Source organism: Ziziphus jujuba, chromosome 2 (genome assembly GCF_031755915.1).
Source record: "Ziziphus jujuba cultivar Dongzao chromosome 2, ASM3175591v1".
Taxonomy (NCBI): Eukaryota; Viridiplantae; Streptophyta; class Magnoliopsida; order Rosales; family Rhamnaceae; genus Ziziphus; species Ziziphus jujuba.
In genome coordinates this window covers 29,158,941-29,184,028 of record NC_083380.1, presented here as the reverse complement: position 1 = coordinate 29,184,028, position 25,088 = coordinate 29,158,941, and the positions used below count along the sequence as shown (strand labels likewise).

Genomic DNA, 25,088 nt, shown 5'->3' with positions numbered 1-25,088 from the left:
TCCAGCTGCGCAATGAGGAATTGAAATCTCGTCCTTCTTTACATTTTCCTTTCCATTTTGATGGAATTTTAGCAGGCATGCCATCATCTTTGAAACTTAGATTTTCCGGCCAAATTCCACTGTTTATGACTCCAATTATGACATTATTGCCCAATTTTGAGGCTGGCCATATCCCAGACAAGTAGTCGAGGGAGAGAAAGTCAGGAGTATAAGTGGTATGTCATGTGATAGTTCTATCACAGGATGCAGAGATGAAGCCTGAACACCTTTTTAGTCTCAAGCTCAACAACATTTAGAAGAACACAAAAACGATGAATTGCATTGTCATTATAAGTGATGGTGATGAAGATTGAATATTGTTGCTGTGAAACAAAGAGGAATTTTTCACAAATTTGAGAGAACCAACAATTGATTTGCACCAACAATTATGGTCTGTGAATACCTTAGGCATAAGATTTTTGTTCATGTGAATAACAGATGTAGATTGCCGCAATGGCATTGATAAAATGACGAAGGATGACAAGAATAAACTTGTAAGAAATAATGAGTAGATAAAAGAAAACATACTAATGAATCTCATCATTTACAAACTCAATGACTATAATTGTGTACACATAATAAAATGCATACAACTATGTAAGATAGTCTTTTATAACACTCAAATTTACAATAGCTGTGCAACTAGGTTGTAGGGAAAGTACCAATTCGAACTTTAAGGAGGGTCCTAAGGTTATTATCAATTTAAAGTCAATTTTCTTTTGAAACAATTTAAGGTTAATTGAAATTAAAAAAGAAGTCTAAACTGAAGACAACTTCCCAAAAAACAAAAAAAGAACTCAGTTCCATTATCACAAAAAGTTAGATACGTCTGAGGGTTTTGTACGTTTAGAAAGAGCATTGGACTTGTCAAGGTAGTTTTCTTTTGAGATTGTGACATCATCGCCTCGGGGACATATGAAGTGGTCCTGTCTGGACAAGTTTTGCTAAATTCTCTGTTCCAAAATCTAATAAATTCTCTTCCTAATTTAGATATTATCCAATAATATATACAAAATATTATAAATATTTTTAATAGAATCCAATAAAATCATCAATATAAACATCAATAATCTCAAACCTAAAATTTAAAAAACAAAAAATAAATATAAAAAATCAAAATTAATTCATAAAAACAATATAAAAGAATATAAGAGTTTAAGATTAAATAAATATAATATAAAGGAAATAAAAATACATAAAAAATAGAGGTACATGATAAAAATATAAAAGGACGGAAATATAAAAGGCTGGATATATTGGAAAGATGAGACAAACTTAATAAATTATAATAATATAAAAATAATCATTTCACTTTAAAATTTTTCACTTAACACCTCATTTTTATTTTTTAAAAAGTTACTCCTTTCCAATAGATTAACTAATTTCTGATCACGAAGAGTACATATTTTTACTTTTATTTTTTTTGATAAACCAGTCTTCATGTTAAATTTCTGATTGATGTTTTATTTAAAAATAAAAATAAAAATAATCTTTCAAAAAATAATAAGAAGAAGAAGAAAATAGCAATAAAAGAAGGGCTTTAATTTGGTTGATGATGAATGTGTACCGTAATAACTTTGAACCCTCATACATTGAAAATTTCTTTCCCCATAAACCCCTTGAGATTGTGAGAAAGATGGCAAAAGCCCTCTTGTTCTTTGTGCAGTGCAAAATAGCCAAGAAGAAAACAAAAATGAAGACCTGAAATGTCAAAAGATTCATCAATATGGCAACAGCGATTTCCATGTCCAAAGCCATAACCAAGCTCCTCCGAGTCGGTGGGTCCCACCCTTCTTTTCACAGCCGTTGGATCCCAAGACCACCTCCGCCTCTGTCACAATCCTCTTCCTTCTTCTGTTCTTCCCCTGCCATTTCCTCAGCGGCTGCTTCTGAATCAACGTCTTCCCAATCTCCTGGTAAGTCTCTGTCCTTTTTGTGCCTTCTTGGCTTCTGGGTGTTTCTTAAATTGGCCAAAGTTTTGATTTTTTTTTTCTTTTTTTTCTTTTTTTGCATTAGAGGTAGAAAGGAGATCGCGTTTGCCAAAATGGTTGCTTTTCCTTCCCGGAGCTATCACTTTTGGGCTTGGAACTTGGCAGATTTTCAGGAGGCAAGACAAGGTTTAATTTTTTTCCTACGCTTTTTCTAAATGTGCATTTTTCTAGTTAAATTTCTGTATTTTCACGTTATTTTGAAAGGAAAATAGTTCTAGAAACAGAAAGATATTGTTTTCGTTAGAATAAAGAAAAGGAAAAAGAGGAACTGAACGTCGAAACCATTTTTGAAACAAATATCAGAAAACTAGCTATAATTCATACCAATCAAACATGTATGTTGGTTATGTAAATGTCAAGGGAATTTTGTCAAACTTCCAATTCCAGCAAAAAGTCTGACAAAAGGATCTATGGGTGGCATTGCTAGTGTTTATGGGCCACAAAATCCTTTTTGGGAAAGTTTTGTATCCATTTCATCTGCTTGAGACTTGGTTTGCTGTGGAGAACCCTTAATAAAGCTAATTTTGAATTCCAAATAAAGTAGAAGTAGGGCCTCTGAAGATACATTTTGAACCAAGCCATTGTACCATTGCTTGATAGCTGAGAGGCCCTATCACTGCACCAGATGGTGGCACCTTTAACAGGTTCTTATGTTGCAGGTGAAAATGCTAGAATATAGAGAGAAGAGATTGGAAGTGGAACCTTTGAAGTTTAACAAGTTTTTTCAATCGAGTAAAGATTTGGATTCTTTGGAGTTCAGGAAGATCTTATGCAAAGGAGTTTTTGATGAGGAAAGGTCAATCTTTGTAGGACCTCGTTCAAGAAGCATTTCAGGAGTGACGGAAAATGGCTACTATGTTATCACACCCCTTATGCCAGTCCCTAATGATCCTGAAAGGTACTTATGGATGAAGTTCCATAAGCTAGTAATAAAACTAATTTCAATGAATCATTGGAATTGCTTTTTCTTGTTAACAGGTTACTATATTATTCAAACTGCTTATGAATTGCATTCATCTTTGTTGTTCTAGTCTCGCTTATTCTGATCCATGTTCCATATCCTAATACTTTTAGAACTGCTAGTTTGTAATGCATATGGTCTTTCAAGTCATTGCTTCTACTAGCTAAATGAATGTATATGACTATGTATATATATATATATATATTTATATTACTTTAACTAGAACCTGATGGCAATTCAAACTTAGATGGTATAGTAGTGAAAAGCCAAAATGGAATGCACATGGTTAACAACTTTGATTGGTCCAAACCAAATGTTGGAACAAGAAAAAATCCTAGAGTAATTGATGGAAGTAAGTTGTAAAAATTTACACAGAGGATTCTAAAATATGTTGCACTACTAAAAAATCAATTTCCATCTTGTTATATAAGTTGCAATTTTGAGCCAAAGTTAGTATACCGGATGGAGCAAAATAAAACTATCAAGTCTGTGATAAGCATTTTTTTTCAGGTTTATTCTATTCGTTGGCATATTCTTGACAAACGTTATAGCATGGTTGAAAGGTTTTTAGGCTTTTAATACTGCAGGTCAGAATTTCAAGATTTCGTTCTTTCTTCCTTAGTTATGTGTTCCTTTAAATTTTATGTTTCAGTAGTAATTTTCTTCTAAAGAAGTTTGACCAATAATTTATCAGGTTGTTCTAATGCTTCTCTTTCAGCTGACATATATTCCTATTTTGTTTTCCAGTGTGTCGTCACCTATTTTAGTGAACAGAGGATGGGTTCCCCGTATTTGGAGAGATAAACATTTAGAAGTTCCACAATATGGTAAGCATACTTCAGAAAAAGAACCACAGCATGTCAAAGAGAATGAAACAAGCTCTTGGTGGAGATTCTGGACAAAGAAGCGTACAAATGTTGAGGTTGTGCCACTATACATTGTTTGCTTTGGAAAAGTATTTTAGATTTCAACTTAACCTCATGCAACTTACAGGTCCATGTTCCTGATGTTACTCCTGTTGAAGTTGTTGGAGTTATCCGTGGGAGCGAGAGGCCAAGCATATTTGTTCCAGCTAATGAACCAAGCTCCAGCCAATGGTTCTATGTTGATGTTCCAGCAATTGCCCGTGCATGTGGACTTCCTGAAGGTACTATCTATGTTGAAGACATAAATGAAGATGTCAATCCAAGTTGCCCTTACCCTGTTCCAAAGGACATAAATACCTTGATTCGCAGTTCAGTCATGCCTCAGGACCATCTAAATTATACATTGACATGGTATGCCCATAGCATTTTCATGTACATGTTTTTTATTGAAGGGCTGACTTTATATGTATTAGTTATATCTTTCTCTGATGCTAATTTAAATTTGTGTAGGTATTCCTTATCTGCTGCCGTCACATTTATGGCTTTCAAGAGGCTAAGGCCCAAAAAAAGCCAGAGATAGCATGAACATGTAAGAGATTTAACTTTATTTCATTCTCTCCCGATTAGAGTAGAACATGTAAGAGATTTTAACTTTATTTCATTCTCTCCCGATTAGAATAATAATTTGATTTCCACCAATTCGGAGCTGTTAAATCCGTTTTCTCTCATAGTGGCCTATTATCATGAGCAGATTTTATTCGTTAGCATTGCTCAGCTTTTCATGAGGCATTTAGCTGAACAGGAAAATATTTCCCAGAATTTTTTTATGAGCTGGTTATTAACTAATTCTACTGGTACAAATCCTCAACTGGGTTCATCTGCTTCAAATTATATGCACAGGGATGTTCAATTCACACAAAGTACTTGGGGTATTAGATTTTTTTGTTTATGAAAATTGGGTTCAAGGTAATGAGGTTATCATTTTTGTTGCAGGATGATTACCATATATATAGCTTATTGAGCTTGTGAAGAAGGGAGAGGAGTTGAGAGGTTATAGAAATGGCATTTTGAGAGTAAATTTTACCATGAGACCTTATTAATGGTAAACACACAACTAAATGCTAGGACTGGCTAGTAATATAAACAGGGTCTTGGTGCAATGTATGGGTACTTATGGAGAAGGTTAGGTTTGGATTCTTGACAGTAAGAAGCTTTGTTTTCCATAGCTTCAATTTTGAATTTCAAGAGTGTACTGTTTGTTTGTTTTGAAAGCCTAATAAAATGAATATTTACCATGAATGATCTGACTTTGTTTCTGAAAATGATAATATTGATTATCACAGTGATATTTGTTTGTAGATGTTTCCCTTTGAACCTTTTCTTTTAGCTATATCTGTTTCTCATCTCCACATGGTGCTTAATGTTTGTATTTCTACACCATCACTCTTTCCTTTTCTTCTTATTCTGTAGAATTTTTATGTATACAGTACGCAGGCATGGGGTAATTTTAATGGTAGTAATTTATCGAAGTCAGTATGTTGAGGAAATTTTAGTACTAAGGATCCTCCATTTACATGTACGATTGAAATGCTTACTCTGTTAAAGATTTTCATTCTAGTTGTCAGAGTTTATTGTCTTATAATTCCACATACTATGATTGTTCATGTGAGTTTTGTTATGATGTTGATAATAACCCTAGTTCCTAAGATATTCATTTCTTCCTGTTCTCATAGAGCTAGAATAATTTGAGAATGTAATTAGCCATTTGAGTTTTGGTAGGCTTACAATTTTTACCATTAGTTCTATTTATAGGATTATATAGAGCCCTTGTAATTGTCCAACCATGCATTAATATGAAGATTTATATAGCTTAATAAATGCTACAATAAAGCAACTAAGGATATAAGAAAAGCATAGCGAAGAGTATACTTCTAGTAAGCTTGAATATCCCTATGCATTATTGGCATATCGCATTCACTAAGTATAATGTCCCTGGCATGAATACCATGTAATAATACTCCAGCACTATAAATAGTGAATATGAAACTATACTCGATGTGCAATATATGCAGTTTTGATACAGCAAGGGATAACATTCACCACCGTCAGATCTACATGATTTGCGTAATCTGACGACTCTGAATAATCCCTCATAGTTCCTTTTCCTAAGTTCTTCACTGTATCGAACTTAACTATATATATATATATATATATATAAAGACTTGATAGGAGATTTCGGATAATATTCTCCATACAAAGCTTTTTTAACAATACTCTTTTACAAATTTCCAAACCCTTAATTAATATGACTTAACGGTATACATTTGTCTTTTTCAAAATCTTTAAATTTTTCATATCTATATTCAAACATCCTCTTATCCTTTACTTAAACATTTTAAGGCTTTAAAAAAATATTTTTCTCTTAATTAAATATTTTTGTTTTTGCTGCTTCTAGGGTAGAATCCATTAATGCATCCAAAAAAGAAGATAATACAGTCCATCGTAACATAATATTGTGAAAGAGAAAAAACATTACAATTTAATAATTTTCTCTCTTTTCCATAATATTTACCACTAATTAAAAAGAAAGAAAAAAAAAATCATTCACATAATTCAGAATTTGAATAAATATGAAGAAGCTAAAAAATCTTCTACTCCTTAAATATCTTTTTTTTTTTTTTTTTTTTGGGTGCATTTTCTGCAAAACAGCTCGAGGAAAAGAAAGATATACCACTTTCATATAAATGCAATTTAGTAAAGAATTAGTTGCATACTTAAATTTTTAGCAGCAAAACCTAGTTTCATAAACTGTAGTGCTGCAATACCACTCTCAAATCCCAAAAGGACCCCAAAAAAAAAAAAAAAAATTGCATTACTTCTTTCCACATGCTTATGCCTAAAACATACCATTAGGATGTGTAGCTCCTACTGTAATCAAGCAGTGATTACACTCGACCTATCCAAGTCCTTTGTTCAGTCTAAATTCATCATGGCGTGGATAAAACTCAGAGCAAATTTTTTTTTTTTTTTTTTTTCCATTTTTAAAGCCTTTCGATGCACTGATCGATTCTAACAATGAGAATTACAAATGGATATAAACATATGGTTGGGGCTTAATTAGAAAAGAGGATTATTTAATTAAGAGAGAAAAATATTGTTTTAAAAAATTAAATTATTTAAGGAAATGATAAAACTTAAAAGGGTGTTTATGGATATAAATAATTTAAGGTTTTTAAAAAGGCATATCTATACTTTTGGATCGTATTAATTAAAAGCTCATATTATTTATTAAAAAAATTTGTATGGAGAACGTGTTTTCCTCTCTCTCTCTCTCATATATATATATAGGAGTGTCACGTTTAAGTATCAAAATCATATAACTTTTTCTCAAGTCAAATCATCAAGAACAATTTTACATTTGTTGCATCAACGCATTTGGCTATTTGATTATGCTTTAATTTAAACAAATAAAATATATATATATATATATAGTTAAACTTAAATAAAATTTTTAATATATGGACTAATACGAAGTCTTTATTTTTAAATTTTTAGATTATATTAAAATTTAATATTTAAAATTATATTTATTTATTATCGGATTTTGACAAAATTGATTTTTTTCTAAATAGGATATTAGTATATCACTAAATATATATTTGATCAAAAATTTCAAATTAATAGGAAGGATGCTTAATAGGAATGAATTGGAATTTTTCTTCTATGGTCAATTGGTATAAACATCAACCACTTCGAATTAGATCAGTTTTTCCTCAACAAATAAGTGTTGAGGCCAAAAAACCTTATCTAATGGAGAGATAATTGGAGAGGTGACAAAAACCCATACTTTTCATTATAAAACCAATAAATAGGAAAAAAATGGATTATTTTGTGAAAGAATTTTTGGGCTTATAAAAAGTGTGATTTGTAATTTTTGGGCCTATAAAAAGTGTAATTTGTACATGTGGAAATTATTGAGTAATCAGAGATAAAAAAAAAAAAATCAAAATTTTGTAAACAATTTAGAATTGAATTTGTTGATTTTTGAATTTTAAATCTTAGTGTTTTTGTGTGGTCTAATAGTCAAAAAATGTTAACTTTGGTTTAATAAAATAAGATAAATCTTATTTGATACTGACTTGCATATATATATATATATATACACACATTATGTATAGAGTCAGATCTACTTTAAATCAATCTGATGGTTTTATCATTAGATCTTTTATCAAAAATCAAAAAAATTAATATAGATTTAATGACATATAGTCTTGTTTGAAGAAATAAACCTTACAAAATCTAGGTTCATAAATGAGATTTTAAATCTTAATCTTTGGAATGATTAAATGGCTATAATGGATGGGGTAATTCAATGATAAAACTATTAGGTCAACCCGATAGAAGCTACAAACACACACACACACACACACACACGCATATAAATAGGACTATAATTCGATTTACTAATTACCGATTCAACAAATGTAGCCATCAAAAGTGCTAGTTTCTCTAGCTTATACAATTGAATACTGCTTTATATGAAAAACATCTGGAATTTATTTTCTTCACGTTTTGTCTTTAGGAAGTTCACCTCTAACCGTGGAAATGAAAATCTTTATATTTTGGGCAGAAAAATCAGTCAACACTAAAAACTTGATGAAAATTCGACTATTTAATTTCATTGTTTCTTTGATCAACAAACAATCTATCAACTCAAGGGACACATTGATCAAACTCGCTGCCTAAGCAAATGAAGCTGGTCATCCCCCATATCTTCTTGAAAGCATTAGGACAGTTCCAAATTCTTCAAGTTGGGTAAAGAAACAAACTGCAAACATAGTTAATGTCAAAGTTATATGGTTGTCTTTTAGTTAGACAAAAAAAGGTACAAAATAATATTCAAAAAATGCACGAGGACAATAAGGACCTAAAAGATAATCAAGCACTAGAAATCATTGTAATTTGTGCAAAAGAAATACAGGTACATATGGTAAAATATGTTGAAGAATAGAAGAGGGAAAATGTTAAAAATGTCACCTTTTCGTTCAAGAGTGGTGGTGTAACGTCGGTGTACGAGATTTCTTCTGAGTCGGAAATGAAAGTCTTAAATTCAGGACAATCTTGAATGGACAATTCAGTTAACACCGGAAACTCAACAAAAATTTCAGAGGAGAATCTTGCAATCCTTGAAAGACTTTCAAGCTTCAAATAATTCAATTTTGGGAATGACATATTATATGTCCTTTCACTGTTGCTCACTATTTCTTCCATCATCATACAATCTCTAATCTTAACAGAATAGAGTTGTTCAAAACTTGGTGCCACAGTAGATGAAAATAGATTCTTCAAAAACCCACAGCCAACAACAAGCAAATACCGTAAATTACAGAATGAAGTGGAATTTAGTAGAAATTGGGCATCCCATATGTTTACGAAGTTACAACGGGATAGTTCAAGATACTCCAATTTGGGGAAAGAAACAACCTGCAGATACAAATAAGGTCAAGTTAAATGATTGTTCCCTAGCTTTAATCAAACAAAGAAGCTCAAAAAGTAATTCATATATATTTTTTTTACATTCATGTAATAATATTTTCATATAGAATTTAAGCTTGATGATTCGGCAACTTTACATGCATTATATCCTGATGGTACTACAGGTTGTCATTCTCAAATATAGATTTTATTTTTTCAAAATTTTAAAAAAAGATTTAATAATTAACTACCCTATATACCATGAATATAAGTTATGTCATGGTTTGATTATCAATAATGTAGATAAATAACAATATTTTTTTTATAAAAAAAAAATAAGAAAATATTGTTGAAAATCTCCCAATTTAGCTTCTCAAAAATTTCCCAATTGCATGTCCAGATATACAAAAGAAAAATCCCAAAGTACAATGGATTACCACTTCAACACTCAAGTTCTTATTTTTAAATTGTGTATTTATGGGGCATTCCATTTGCATATTTGAGAAAAAATTTAGAAAGCAAAATTTGAGATTTGTAGGATCTTCCTTTTCGAAAGCCAAAGTTCAGGGACTGAATTGATATTAAATAGGATCAACATTGTACATATAGTAAAATTTGTAATCTACCTTCCCCCAAAATTAGTTGACCTCGTAACAAAGTTCACAAAGGAAAGGGGGAAAAAAAGAGAAACAAACCCTCAAACCTAGATATAATTAAAGGCAGAATGATCAGCTACATTAATTTAGATATGTCAGAAAATATTCCCACCTCATATATGTTGAGAACCATTGCCACTTGTCCAACTCAATATTTAATTTTAAATCATTAATTTAGAAATATCTTAAGTTACTAAAGTAACATGAAAACATGTTCCTAACATATCATAATTCATAGCAAAGAAAAAATACATATATATATATATATATATATTAAAATTAGAGTTATATTGTAAGCGAAAAATTGGAAGAGAAAGTAGGAAAGAAATGTCACCATTTCATCGAAGAGAGATGGTATGTTGCTGCTGCTGCTGCAAGAGTTCACTTCCCGATTGGAAATGAAAGTCTTAAATTCAGGGCAGTTGTGAATGGAAAGTCCAGTTAACATTGGAAACTCAATGAAAATTGAAGAGGAGAAGGTTGTCGTCTTTGGAAGATTTTGAAGTTTCAAATAATTTAGTCTAGGGAATGACATCTTATACCTTCTCTCATTGTTGCTCATTATTTCTTCCATTCTGGTACAATCTCTGATCTCAAGAGAATAGAGATGTTTGAAGCTCGTTACCATTCTAGATGAAAATAGGCTTTCCAAAAAGTCGAAGCCGATTATGAGCAGGCTTTTTAAATTATTAAATGAAGTTGAATTTGGTAGACGCTGTTCATCCCATATCTTCATGAAATTACATGATCTGGACAATTCCAAGCTCTCCAACTTTTTTTTGGTAAACTCCAGGTTCTTCAACTTGGGGAAAGAAACAAACTGCCACGAGATTAATTAATGTCAAGTTCTGACAAAATTAACAACAAATAGTTCTCTCAAAATTGTTTACAATTCTTATATAAAATTTGATAACTACACTTTAGAATTAATTTACGAAAAATGAAAGTAAATTATTCTGTGTTTCTTTATTGGTTACACCAATCTTAATCTATGCCAGATTCTCTTTTCAAAAATAACTTTTGACATCTCATGTCAAAAATTTTAGATTATACTAATATAGTTCCATTCTCTTTGGGGACGGAGCCTAGGATATTTCCATATACTAATATATCAATTATCTAGCTATAACAATACTTCACTTGAAAAAATTAATTAACTAACTTATCCCTTATAATTATAGTATGTATTTGTTCAAGCCGCCACACTACCCTATCAAACCACCATTTCATTAGGTACAAGCTCCAAATCAACAACAGTAACATTAATATATCCCTAGTGCTAAATTGAAGTCTCTAAATGATTTAGCTTGAAACAAATTTAATGTGTGGATGGAATTTGGTTGGAGAACATGAAAATAGAGGATTCAGATGGATGATATGAGGAAGGATCAGAAGGGAGAAAGGATAGAGGAGATAGAGTTCGTTATCATTTATAAACATTTTAGGGAGATTGAGGACAAAGTGGATCAAAATTTTAGTGTTTGGTTGGTAAGTTATATTTACCTTTTACCCTCATGTCTTGGTCATTGGTTAAATTTCCCTGTTTGCTTTAAAGATACAACGCATGATAATTCAAACTTGTCACTAAGAATTCTTTTACAAGTTAAAATGAACAGAAATGTTCTAAAGTTTAATTAATTTTTAGCAAATTTTACTAATACTAAAAAGGACCTAATTGACACATGCATTATACAAAGTTTTAAGGTTGATATTTTTTAATAAGAAATTCTAATTGAGAGCCAAATTAATATTAAAGGGTCAAAGTCAAAAGGTGAAATTTGTAATTTACCCCTATTTTTAATTTAACCTAAGAAAAAAAGTACAAAAAGAGAACTCAAAACAGGACATAATTAAGGAGAAAAAACATATAATTACATAAAAATTATTAAAAAAAAAAAAAAAAACTCACCTTTTCATTGAATAGAGGTGGCATGTCAGAGCAATTGTTCTTTTCCCAATCCGAAATGAAAGTCTTAAATTCAGGACAATCCTCAATAGAAAGTTCAGTTAACATTGGAAACTCGACGAAAACTGCAGAAGAGAATCTCCCAGCCCTTGGAAGATTTTGAAGCTTCATATGACTTAGCTTGGAGAATGACACATTTGTACATGTCCTTCTATTGCTGCTCATTATTTCTTCCATCATCATACAATTTCTTATTTCAAGATAAGAGAGATGTTCAAAACTTGCTGCTATGGTAGAAGAAAATAGATTTCTCAAAAACTTGCAGCTGACTACAAGCAATTTTGTTAAATTCCGGAATGAATTAGAACTAAATGGTAGATGATCATTCCATGTCTTCCTGAAATTACATCTATATAGTTCCACATTGTTCAATTTGGGGAAAGAAACAAACTGCATACACAAATTAATACCAAAGTTACAAGGTTGCTTATTTTTTATATAGTTAGATACAAAAAGCAGAAATTAATATCTAGTACTACTCACAAAATGGTTGATAGTAATTTAAATGTATTCTAGTACAGATAAAAATTTATCTGTTTCCATTTTTGTCATATCAATGATAGAATCATACATCTAAAAAATGGTTACTCCTTATCTGCTTAGCTTATTTTATTTTATTTATTATTATTATTTTTTTTATCATTGGTCAAATACAGAGACATGAAAAATTAATGGGATAGAATATCTCATCTTATTTTATTGGACACTCTTATATATCCCAATATACTAGACAATTCTTCACATATGAGAAGGAAATTAAAAAAAAAAAAAAACAAAACATGATTCACAGTTTCACACAACTAGTGTTAGAGCACCAAATTGTTTATCAAAGTTGAAAAAAAGAAAATAAGCGGTTAAAAAATTTCACATAAGCAAGATATGTATAAGTATTGGAACTCAATACAAGTCAATATATATATATATATATATATATTTAAGAATTAATTTTTGCTCCGACAAAAATAATCAAAGATACAAAAGAAAAACTTGTTGTAATAAAAGGAAAAAAAAAAAAAAAACAAAAAAAAAAAAACAAACAATCAAAAAACTCACTTGTTCATTGAAGAAAGGCGGCATGGTGGCGCGGTTCCCTCCCGAATTGAAAATGAAAGTTGGAAATTTTGGGCAATTTTGAATGTAAAGTTCAGTTAATACTGGAAACTCCATGAAACCTTGAGATACGAATCTGGTAATTTTTGGAAGAGTTTCTAGCTTCAAATAATTTAGTTCAGGGAACGACATCTGATGCATCCCTTCATCAGTATTGGTTATTATTTCTTCCATCATTATACAATCTCTTACCTCAAGAGAAAAGAGATATTTGAAACTGTCTACCATACTAGGAGGAAATAAATATTTCAAAAAACCACAGCCATCAACAAACAATTTTTCGAGATTGTGGAATGAAGTGGAACTTGGTAGAAGCTGGTCATCCCATATCTTCATGAAATTACATCCAGACAATTCCAAATTCTTCAATTTGGGGAAAGAAACAAACTGCATGTTCACAGACCATCAAATTTAGACCAATTCTTCAATAAGATACGTCAACACAAACTAACTTGATTTTATTCATAAGGAAATTAAGAGACCAGATCCGTATTAGAGTATTTCCAAGATCGAATAAGGATTGCTCTGTGTGTGGCATAAAAATTGACATTGTTGAAATTTAGATAGTATAAATGTATAGTCAATTCTAAAATTGTTTCTCAATAATAATATGCACAAAAACTATTTATAACTATTACTTAATCATGTATTACATTAATTTTTTCTTATTTTGAAAAAGTTGACTTTTTAAAGAAATTATCATCTTCTGTAGAAGTAGATATTTACATTGACAATGCTTAGGCCTCATCAGCTCAATATTCATTCTAGAATTAGAGCGTCTCCAATTTTTAATATGGATTGCTGCTTATGTAGTAGATAAATTGACACAATTTACGTGGCATAAATGTGCAGTTCATTTTAAAATTGTTCACTTATAGTAATAGTAATATGCAGAAAACTATTTATTATTATTAATTAATTATATATATATATTTATATATATATATATATTTTTTTTTTTTTCCTTTTTTGAAAAATTGACTTTTTAGGAAATATTTTGCTTGAGGAAACTTCATAATGTTTGATAGTCTTCAAAAGTAGATGATCACCTTAACAGTCGTTTTTTTTTTTTTTTTTCCTTACCATATCAGAAAAATAGACACCATGTCAAGCTGACGTAGCAAGAAAAAAATAGATACTGTGCATGTGACTCTACTTTTGGAAGGTCTATCAGATATTATAAAATTTCTTTAAAAGCAAAATTTTCTTACAAATTCAATTTTTTTTCAAATAAAAAAACTTGATAAAATATGTGTAATTAATTAACAACCATAGATATCATTCTACACATTACCACTACATATAATTTTAATTTGACTGTACATTTATCCTATCTAAATTTAAACAATGTCAATTTCTATGTCACATAGACAATAATTCATATTTACCATTGTAGATGCTTTTAGGTTGAATATCTATTAAGTAAACATTTATGCCACATAAACTAAAAGTCTTTTCAACTTCTATGCCATATAGATAACAATCTAGAGATTTATTGGAGATGCTTTTTCCCTTGAAGAACAATTTTTTTAAAACATTGTCATAAATATTGCTTATATAGCTTGTTTTTTTCACAATTCCTATTGGAGATCTCTTATTGAATGTGGATTGATTGTTATTTATGCAGCATAAAAATTGATCTTATTTAAATCTAAATTATATAAATATACAATCAATTTTAAAATTGTTTTCCAATGGTAATATACATAAAAGCTATTTATGGTTATTAATTAATTATATATTTTATTAACTTTTTTTTAAGAAAAAATTAACCTTATAACATAAATTTTCTTTTTAAGAAACTTTACAAAATCTAATAAAGCCTTTTAAGTGTAGACATTCACTTGAAAATATTTATTTCACATCAATTTAACATATATTCTAGACACTTTCATCAGAGAACAATATCTTCACCACACTGTTCATATTACTTATCCGGCATATCATATTCTTATTGAATATATTCTTAGGGTCAAATCAAAATTAAAGAAATTTTAATTACCCAAATTAAACAGGACATAATTAATGCTTAAAAAACAAGTGCAATAATGTACTTACCTTTTTGTTGAAGAGAATGCATGACATGTCATGGGAATCGGAAATGAAAGTCCTAAATTCAGGGCAATCTTGAATGAAAAGTTCAGTTAAGCATGGAAACTCAATGACAACTTCAGAAGAAAATCCAGTAATCTTTGAAAGATTTTGTAGCTTCAGATAACTTAATTTTGGGAATGACACATGTCTCCTTCCATTAATATTGCTGCTCATTATTTCTTCCATCATTGTACAATCGCTAATCTGAATAGAATAGAGTTGTTCTAAACCCACTGCCATACTACACGAAAATAGATTTTTCAGAGACCTGCAGTTGACTATATCCAATTTTGTTAAATTTTTGAAACAAGTCAAACCAGGCAGAAGATGGTCATCCCATATCTTCATGAAATTACATCCGCACAATTCCAAAATCTTCAATTTCGGGAAACAAACAAACTGCAACCATAATTAATAACGTGATGTTAATTTTTTTTTTTTTTCATTCATATAAATAGCAAAATTTAATTCTAGCCAAAAAAAAAAAAAGGATAAAATTTAATTAGTCTTTTTTTTTTTTGGTCAACAGTCAGTCCTATCGTGGATAGATATGTGCCAAATTCTCTTCAGAAGTAGCAATTTTTGATCAGCTATGTCAAAAAGTTATTTACTAAAAAAAAAATAAAAGAAAAAGAAAAAGCCAGGTCAAAAAGTTTGGAAGTATACGGTTGGGATAATTGTCTAAATGAATACACCTTAGCGTAATAACTTTTCCCCTACTAAGTACATTATAGCTTCTTAATTACTTTTATCTCCTTCTTATTTTTCTTATCTTTAGTACCAGATTCGAGTTCATTGAAAAAGCTATCTTTTCCCTATGAGGATTGTATAGCTGGTGATTTGAATAACTGTAATGATAAAAAAACAGAAAATAAAAGAAAAAAGAGCAAAACTATTTTTTATGAGACTTATAGTTTATTATCTTTACTACTTTAAGAAAAAAGAAAAAAAGAAAAATTATTATATTTACTACTTTAAGAAAAAAGAAAAAAAGAAAAATTATTATCTTTACTACTTTAAGAAAAAAGAAAAAAAGAAAAAGTGCATATATGAATGTCTTCTTTCTGCTTTCAGTGTCATTACAAAATATACAATTAATAAAAGTAATAAATGACGAAATTAAAGCTAGCAAGAAAGGGTACCTTCCCATTGAACAGAGGCAAGACAATCAATGGCTCCTCTTTGTTATGAAATGTACTATTTTTCTCCAATTTGGAGCAGAATTGTCTAAGCTTTGATACATTTGTCAATGTCATGGAGCACAATTGAGGAAACTTGTAAATTGCTTCCTCATTATCATCATCATCATCATCATCATCTTCTAATATCTCCTCCATCATCTCACAATCAATTATTTCAATCTTCTCAAGTTTTCTAGCAAAAGAAATTGGTAAGAGATTCTTCAATCTATCACAATCTCTTACTTCTATAACCATCAATCTCTTGAATGACTCATCTGTGACTTTTCCATGACATATTTTTTCAAGATTTGTCAAATTATCAAGGCACAGTGACCCTAAGCTGCCAAATGCACCACAAGGATGATCAATTTTCTCCATGGTAGTGTTGATCAAGTATTCAATCTTGTAATTATTTTTAAATGTCAACTTCTTCAACTCTGGAAATCCATTTTTATCTAACTCACAAACAATGTTATTCAAACCATTTAATCCATCTAAATACAAAACTTGAGACCTTTTCAACAACATCTGAAGACCATGATCTAGTAGCACTAGACTGCTTTGAGTATGCTTGATTTCCAAATATCTTGAATCTGAGATTTGCAAAAAATCATAACCATTGTCCAAGAACCGTGCAATGCCTATCGAAATCTTATACCGTTCCAATTTTTGAGTGAATAAATCCTCTGGCAGCATCTTGACATCAGGTATTTGTAAATCTAAAGCAGTCAAGTTAACTAAATCTTTGAGCTCTATAAGACCTGCATTTTTACTTGTTTCTCCATCAGCTACCCGAAAGTGATCCCAATTATCAAAAGTCCCCATGTATAACTCTTCTAAACGCTTCAAATGCGATATGACATCAGGGTGAATCATTTGAAGAGGATAGCAAAACTCAATACCACTCAAATCTAACAATCGTAGACGAGTAAGTTGCCTTATCTGTATTGGTAGTTCTTCGATATTGGACCATGAAAGGTCAAGAATTTCCAAATTCTTGAGATCTCCGATTAAAGCTACGTCTCTCAAGACACAACCACGAAAACACAGCATATGAAGATTTTGCAAGAAACATAAAGATGGAGGTACTTCTAAATATGGACAAGACAATTTCAGAACCGTAAGCTCTTTTGTGTATTCGAAAAAATCATTTGGGATTCGAAAAGATTTCTTTTCGTTTATCAAAATTAACCCAAGTTGTTCATATTCCAACCTGTCGGAAATGAGCTGATCCACAAAACCATTAGGTAGTGAAATTGCCTTTACGTCTTTAGGTTTCTTTTTTTTCAAGCATTCTTCTGCCTCAGCACCATCTCTAAAACTGTACATATGGCTTTCTTTCGCAATAGATATGACTACATCGCGAATGACATCGTGCATCTTAACTGTACCAGAATAGTCACCATTAAGCAACAAACAACGATCCTTTAGCTCTTCTACCAAACTGTACACTCTGTCTCTTGCTGCTTTCAATGTCCTTGCACCTTCGAATGCATCCAAGCCTATACCATATCTCATCAAATACTCCATTTTGATGCGTTCATCTTCTTTGTGTAGAGCACAAAGCAAAAGCAAAGATTTTGCTTCTTCTCTCTGTAAATAATCAAAACATAGTTTGATTCGAGAGTACACTTTTTCACTCTGGTTTGACCTCTGTAGTTGTCCCAAAGCATCTCTCCAAAATGGCAAGGCGCGGTTTTTCAATGCATGTGCCATTGTTACAATGGCAATTGGCAGGCATGCACATTCTTTAACAATCATCGTTCCACAATGTTGGAATTCAGGATCTAATTTAATTGAATCATTCACTATATGGTTGAACCAATTCCATGATTCATCTTCTGATAGAAGTGAAACTTGGAAATTGTTCTCAACACACATATCATCACGCAATACTCGTTCGAATCTGGATGTCAATAAAATCTTGCATCCATTTTGATCACTTTCAAAAACTATTCCAACGTCCAAAAGGTTTAGTTCATTGTTGTTCCAAACATCGTCTAGAATAATGAGGAACTTCTTTTCACCCTTCAATCTATTCCGTAGCAGAAGTGCTCTTTCATATATACTTTCCTTGTCAAGTCTTAGGTCTAGCTTCTCTGCAATTTCTTGTTGAATGTTTCTGAGGGACGGTGTTTGTGATACGGTAACAACCACCGCATCATTGAATAAAGGCCATTCTTGCAATTTCTTTGACAAGTGTAGTTTTTCCCACACCGGGCATGCCATACACTCCAATCATTCTAATATTTCCATTTCTCAAGGCCTTCATGACTCCCAAAACAGTTTCCTCTCTTGTGTCAAACGTTATGTAATCTTTATTTTCAAAATTACTTCGTAGTTTGGGACGGTAAGAAATGTTTTCTAAGTTGATCTCACATTTGATTTTAACAACAGACTCTCCAATCTTCTTCGCTTTCCTACTTAGTTGATACCGAGATACCAAATTCGGAAAAGACCCTCTAAAAGTACACCTCATGTTTGTGTGATCTTCATCTCCTAAAAACTTTACAGCATCTTCGTAGACTTCACCAACTTTGTTTAGCAAATCATTAATATCACCATGAATTTCTTTACCTTTTCTTCCAGCATCTTCCACCAAATGTTGCATCCTCTCTTTCTGATTTTTCAAATTTTGAGTTTCTGTTGTTAGGTTGTCTATATTACGTTTGTAATGCAAGACATAACCCAACTGATTGCCAACCGGTGCAACTGTGTACTCAGCTAGTTTTTCAACAATAGAAGTTCCAATGGCCATGAGAAACTCCATATATAACCCCCTAAATATTAATTATTATATAGCAAAAGGGTGAATAATTACGATTAATTCAACTTTCATCCCCAAAAAAATAAAATAAAATAAAAAATACACTAAATAAAATAATAAAATTGATAGCAAACAATAAAAGTAAAGTGCCTACCTATAACACCAATATCTTTCGTGACAAGCACTGCAAATCAGCAATCTGCTACAAAGATTGAACAAAAGAATAAAACAAGAAAATGTATAGATATAGCTTAAAATCCTTTTTTTCCTTTTTCTTCTTTTTGTAAGAAAATAAATGCAAGGAAGGTAAGAAAAAGATTAATATGTAACTATTATATTACCACTTCTTCCCAAAATTTAAACTGGTAAAAGGTTGATCTTCATTTCTTTTATATTATGTCTCTAACAATAACCCCCCCAAAAAAAAAAAAAGAAAAAAAAAAGGAAATCGCAGAACTACTGCAAACCAGGAAGCTAACTCATATGTTTCGACCTTGAAACATAATACTTCAACTTACAGATTTGACTTTATTAGTGTGTCTACGCCTTGCTGTGCTTTCAATATCAAGGCAAAGGAGATTCTATGGCTCAGTTCGACGATCAACTATCAGCTGAAATGGAGTACTGTGAGTTAGGATAATTGAAGCTGAGGGAAAAGCAATAATATTATTATTATTATTATTAACCAAGTTAAAGTGGCTCTGTACCAAAAAGATAAAAATAAAGTAAATAAAATAATAATACTAATAATAATAATAATGATAATAATATCATTATTATTATCAATATCAAAAAAATAAAAATAAAATATTAAAAATAAAGTACATAAAATATTATTCATTGTTTTATATATTTTATTTTTATTTGATAATACTAATAATAATATTATTATTATTATTATTATTTTATTTATTTTATTTTTATCTTTTTTTTTGGGTATTGAGCCACTTCAACTTGGTTGCCAGCTAGCTTTGGCATTTTCTTTATGTCTACGATTTGTTAAAAAAATAAAAATACCCATCCCAGTCATATGGCTCATCACTGTTATCATTGTTATTATCCTCTGACATCCACTTAATTAACGTCATGCTCGATAAACTTGTTATTTTATTTATTATATCATTGACAAATATTAGAGTTTTTGGCATTGTTGATCTTATATATTCAGAGTTTTTATATTTGTATTTCATATTTCGCATTTTATTTTTGAAATTTATAATTTTTTAACAGCAATGTACTCGAACAGATTTTTTGCAGCAATGCTTTTGAATCGACTGTGTTAAACCTGTAAAAAGCCTATTGGGAGCATTGCTATCCAAAAACTGCAAATCCAAGAATAAGTGTTAAACATGAAATTTAAAGGATATAGATGTTAAATATAAATTACAATGTGCAAATTACAAATGCACTGAAAATTTAAGGGGTCTCGAATATTATTGTATCTCTGTCTTGTTTATAGTACTCAAGAGCACTCACCTTTTTATTTTTTTATTAAAAAAATTATTTTTATAATTTTATAAAAATTTTATATAGTATTGTTATTTATATGTTACCATTTAAATATGTTAAAAAATATAAAATAATTTTATATAATATATCTAATATTTAAAATATTCACAATTTATAAAGTTTTAATCAAATCAAAAAAAAAAAATTTTTTCCCACAAATCACATAAAAATCAAACACCACTTTACAAAAACTTTTCATAACGTTTTTAAACAAAATTAATAGTTATGAAAATTTAATAAAATTATCTTTCTGTTTAAAATATTTTTGGATAATAAAAAGATATATTCATTGGAGTCTTCAGTTTCAAAATTATAAATATCTTTAAAGATGTTTAGTGGTATACATCTGAACATATTTGAGACGTTCAATCAAATATTTCTAAATATAATTAAGATTTTCATATCTGAACGTATTCAGTTGTATATTTTTAAATGCATTTAAAATATTCAGTCGTATATTTCTAAATATATCTAACATATTCATATCTAAAACATTCGATTGCATTCTTTTAAATATATTTAATATATTCAATCATATATTTCTGAACACATTTAAAATGTTCCACTTGTTAGCACAAAAATATTTAATTAATAAATATTTTTATTATTAATTTTAAATATAAATAAAAATATAAATTTATAATAAAATTGTATAAAATTTATTCGAGAGCGTAATTAAAACGTCTCTTTTCATAACCAATCTTTCAATTCAGTAATTAATTAATTATATTGAAAAATATAATAATAAAGGGAAAAATAGTTTTTTAAATTCACAAAGTAAGTGACTGCTCAAAGGAGAAGTCAAAATAATTATTTTTAGTTAAAGGGCATTTGTGTAACATTGACAAATTACAAAGGATGGACAATGTATTTTTTTTTTTTTTTTTGGTTCCCTTAAATGACATTAGGGTTAAATTAAATTTTGTACTTCTAAACTATGGAATTTTTTTTAATTTTTTAATTTGCATCGATCCTAACTTTTAAATTTTTCATATTGCATCTTAAATTATAATTTTATTTTCATTTTGATACAATTGTAAAAATCATTCAAAAATTAGATGAAAAAATCACGTGTCTTCTAATAAGCATAGTTAGATATTTTTGTCATGATAATTTTCTATTTATAAATGAAATTAAAAGTTAATATGTAATATCTTACTATATTGTTTATAAGAATTGGTAATTATTTGATAATTTTATATTTTCAATTATTATATAAAACTTATCTTTCAAATTTTTTATTAACAAAAATAGAATAAGGCTCATGTAAAGTCGACGGATGTGAAATCAATCAATATCAAAAATTAAAAACGCTGAAATTTGCATCGACACTTTGTCAAATGTCTTGGACTTATTCAGCAACATGATCACTTTATTTTGCACGAAACACGAAGAAGAATATACTTTTATTTTATTTTTTTCAAGAAACAAACAGATAACTAGCCATATATTGAGATTGTCTACGGTGAGACTTGGTTCACTTGTTTTTGACTTTAAGATGTAGCTTCTGTTGATGGCGATAATTGGATCCGACTCTGGTTGTTCGTTGGTGGCTACGAACCTCCTTAGTAGCCGCACCAACTTTGAATTACAACCACTCTCCAAAGATACAAGAGAAGAAAATAAACTAGGAAAGGAATCACAAGAGATAATATCAAAATATTGCTTTTTAAACAGCATCTACTCACAAAAAAGGCTAAAAAGTTCTATTGCCTAGGAGTCCATAGGAAGCGAACTTCCTGGAACCTGCTTCTCAATTGCAAAATGTTTGCAAGAGCACCTTCTGCTAGCTAGTGAATGGAATGATTATCTGGATGGTTTAGGCTGAGCACAACATTCCTAGCATCTGTTTCACACCAAACTTTTGACCAACCTTCTTCATTTGCCAAAGAGAGGCCCTGCAGCACCTCGAAGGTTTCTGCCAGTTCTGGATAATTTGAATGGAATTTAACAGTTTTGATTTTTAACACATTTCCCCAATGATCTCTTGCAAGTACACCTATCATGCTTTCTCCATCATTTGTAGCAACATCTGTGTTAATTTTAACAATATGTATAGGAGGTTTGCACCATAGCAATTTGTTGGTTGAAGGTACCAACTCCTCAGAGCAGTTGCTTGACCATGAAGTAATTGCTTCTTTGTACCTGAACCTTAGCCGAGACATAGTGTCCTCCAGGGAAAACAATTTTTTGTCAAATATGGCAACGTTTCTAATAACCTAGAGCTGATCCAGGATGAGACAGGCATGAAGGATGAAATTTTCTCTATCATTAGCATGAACAGGAAGTTTATTTATGGGGTTCATTAGAAGATTTAATTTCTCCTGCATGAATGAATCTACAAATGGTTCCCATTTCACACTACAAGGCATGGCAAACCATAATGCTTTTGCCACCTGATGGTGAAAAAATAGATGATCCTTAGTTTCAAGGTAACCATAGCCATGAACACAATTTTTACCCTCAATCAAAATATTTCGAGAGAGAAGGTTAGCAGCAGTTGAGAGGTCGAGGTTAGTTAATTTACACATGAAGAACTTGAGCCTTTCGTGGATTTTTGAAGACCATAGAAACTTCCACCAAGTTGAATCCGAAGTGTTGACCCAATGCTCCAAATTGTAAGCTAACTTTACTAAGAAACGTCCATTAGAACTTCGCCTCTAGATGATCTTGTCTTCTAAATTTGAATTAGTGCATGGAATCTTATAGATGTTGCTCACAGTGTCTTTATCAAACAAGGCACGAAGCAACTCTAATTTCCAGTATCTGTTTGATGTCCTAAGGGAGCTGACCATACCACATACTGATCGGGCTTCCTTAGAGCTTGGGATAGGTCTATAACTAGGATTATTAGGCACCCAGGGGTCTTCCCAAAGGTTTATTTGGTCTCCTTTGCTTACTCTATAACAAAGACCCTTTAATATGAGTTTTCTAGTTAAGAATATGCTATTCCAGGTCCATGAGCTGCATTTCTTCTTTCTGCCATTTAGGAACAAGCTTCCGGCAAAATATTTGGATTTCACAGCTTGGACCCACAACTTGTTTGAATATGTTGCAGGCAACCACCCTAGTTTACTAAGGAAAGCCAAATTCATGTTCTTCAACCTTCTAATGCCCAGACCTACAGCTAATTTTGGCCTGTATATCCTTGATCAAGATATTGGTGTAACAACCCTGCTATTTAAGCCTCTCCCCGCAAAAATTACTTACCATACTTTCAATCTCTCTATTCCATTTCGATGGGAGCTTCACCGCGGACATGGCATATAAAGGGGTTATTCTAATCACAGATTTTATTAGAGTGTATCGACCTACCTACGAGAGAAGGTTTGCCTTCCAATCTTGTATTTTAGCCTCTACCTTCCTTTTTAAGTCTTCATAGGTTGTAGAGCAATTCTTTCCAACAAACAAAGGAGTACCAAGGTATTTGACTTCTTTAGGCAGCTCATTCAAGCCGATTACCTTTTTGATGCTTGCCTTGGTTTTGGCCTGCTTATTTTTGGAGAAGAAATAGCCCAACTTGGAATGATTAATCTTCTAGCCCGTCCACTGACAATACATATTAAGACAGTTACTTACTTCTCGAACCTCGTCAGTGTTAGCCCTGCAAAAGAGAAGAATGTCATCTGTGAAAAAAAATAGGTGGGATACGAAGGGACCCAATGGATAGAAGTCCAAAATCTTATGGTCCAACTTCTAATGCATATAAAAGTAGATTATGCGGTGCTTTTTAGTTCCACCACTATAATAAGCCAATTGTGGATGTGCTTCTAAAGTAAACAACTCACAGGATGTAAGGACGAAGTAAATAGAAAAGGATAATACAAAAAAATAAAAAAAGGGTAATAAAAAAAGGGATAAGTATATAATAATACAAAAGGACTGAATAAAATGTATTCATTTTATTAATATCTCGATGTAAAGGCCCACAAGGTGTTACAAGCATACAACAAAAACCTTCGCATATGCTAGTGGTCTAACTCAACAACTCGGTGACCATCCTTAAAAGGTTTATTTAGCAATTTCCCTTTTAGCAAGAAGAAACATCAACATATGCAAGGAGTCAAAATGATAGATTTTTACAATAAAAAATAGAAAAACCAAGTAAGTGACCAGGGATTTAAAGTTACTATAGTAGCTGCAAGAAGTAACGAATTCTTTTTAATCCTGGATGAACTTAACTTAGGGACAATAAACAAAAATAAGTATGGAAATACATGTAGAGTACATGGATTTTAACGTTCTCCTTCACCTAATATGTCAATGCATTCGACGACATAGCCGCTTTAAATACTTTGATCATTTGCTTGTAAGATGCTAAGTCTTCTATTATGTCCCAGCTAATCTCCTTGTTGCCTTTTCTCTTAACTAAGTACCTTTTGAGTGGGTGACAACAATTTCCATTAAAAAAAAATGAAAAGAAAAAGTACTCTTTGAGTGGTTGACTGCAAAGATTTCCTCAACTTCCTTTAC

At 30.7% G+C, this 25,088-nt stretch overlaps 2 protein-coding genes across 4 annotated transcripts; one reads left to right on the top strand and one right to left on the bottom strand.

The window, feature by feature from the left end:
* Positions 1–1,639: 1,639 nt before the first annotated feature.
* On the top strand, positions 1,640–5,156 carry LOC107419329 (surfeit locus protein 1). Of its 2 annotated transcripts, none has more exons than XM_048474536.2 (7): positions 1,640–1,955; positions 2,056–2,156; positions 2,690–2,928; positions 3,739–3,913; positions 3,985–4,268; positions 4,368–4,446; positions 4,609–5,156. In XM_048474536.2, exons 1-6 carry the CDS (start codon positions 1,766–1,768, stop codon positions 4,435–4,437), a joined length of 1,059 nt encoding a protein of 352 aa, XP_048330493.2. In that variant the 5' UTR covers positions 1,640–1,765; the 3' UTR covers positions 4,438–4,446; positions 4,609–5,156. The 2 variants fall into 2 exon arrangements, with proteins under 2 accessions (XP_048330493.2, XP_024929832.3); XM_025074064.3 differs by having other exon boundaries at positions 1,641–1,955; positions 4,851–5,156.
* A 3,140-nt stretch (positions 5,157–8,296) lies between these two features.
* Positions 8,297–19,747, bottom strand: LOC107419328 (uncharacterized). 2 transcript variants are annotated; one of them, XM_048474360.2, is made up of 9 exons: positions 19,625–19,747; positions 19,261–19,305; positions 16,301–19,119; positions 15,123–15,557; positions 13,008–13,451; positions 11,898–12,344; positions 10,323–10,808; positions 8,895–9,341; positions 8,297–8,685 (listed from the first exon to the last, which is right to left on the bottom strand). In XM_048474360.2, exons 3-9 carry the CDS (start codon positions 18,566–18,568, stop codon positions 8,644–8,646), a joined length of 4,569 nt encoding a protein of 1,522 aa, XP_048330317.2. In that variant the 5' UTR covers positions 18,569–19,119; positions 19,261–19,305; positions 19,625–19,747; the 3' UTR covers positions 8,297–8,643. The 2 variants fall into 2 exon arrangements, with proteins under 2 accessions (XP_048330317.2, XP_048330318.2); XM_048474361.2 differs by having other exon boundaries at positions 19,261–19,308; positions 19,625–19,739.
* Positions 19,748–25,088: the final 5,341 nt, after the last annotated feature.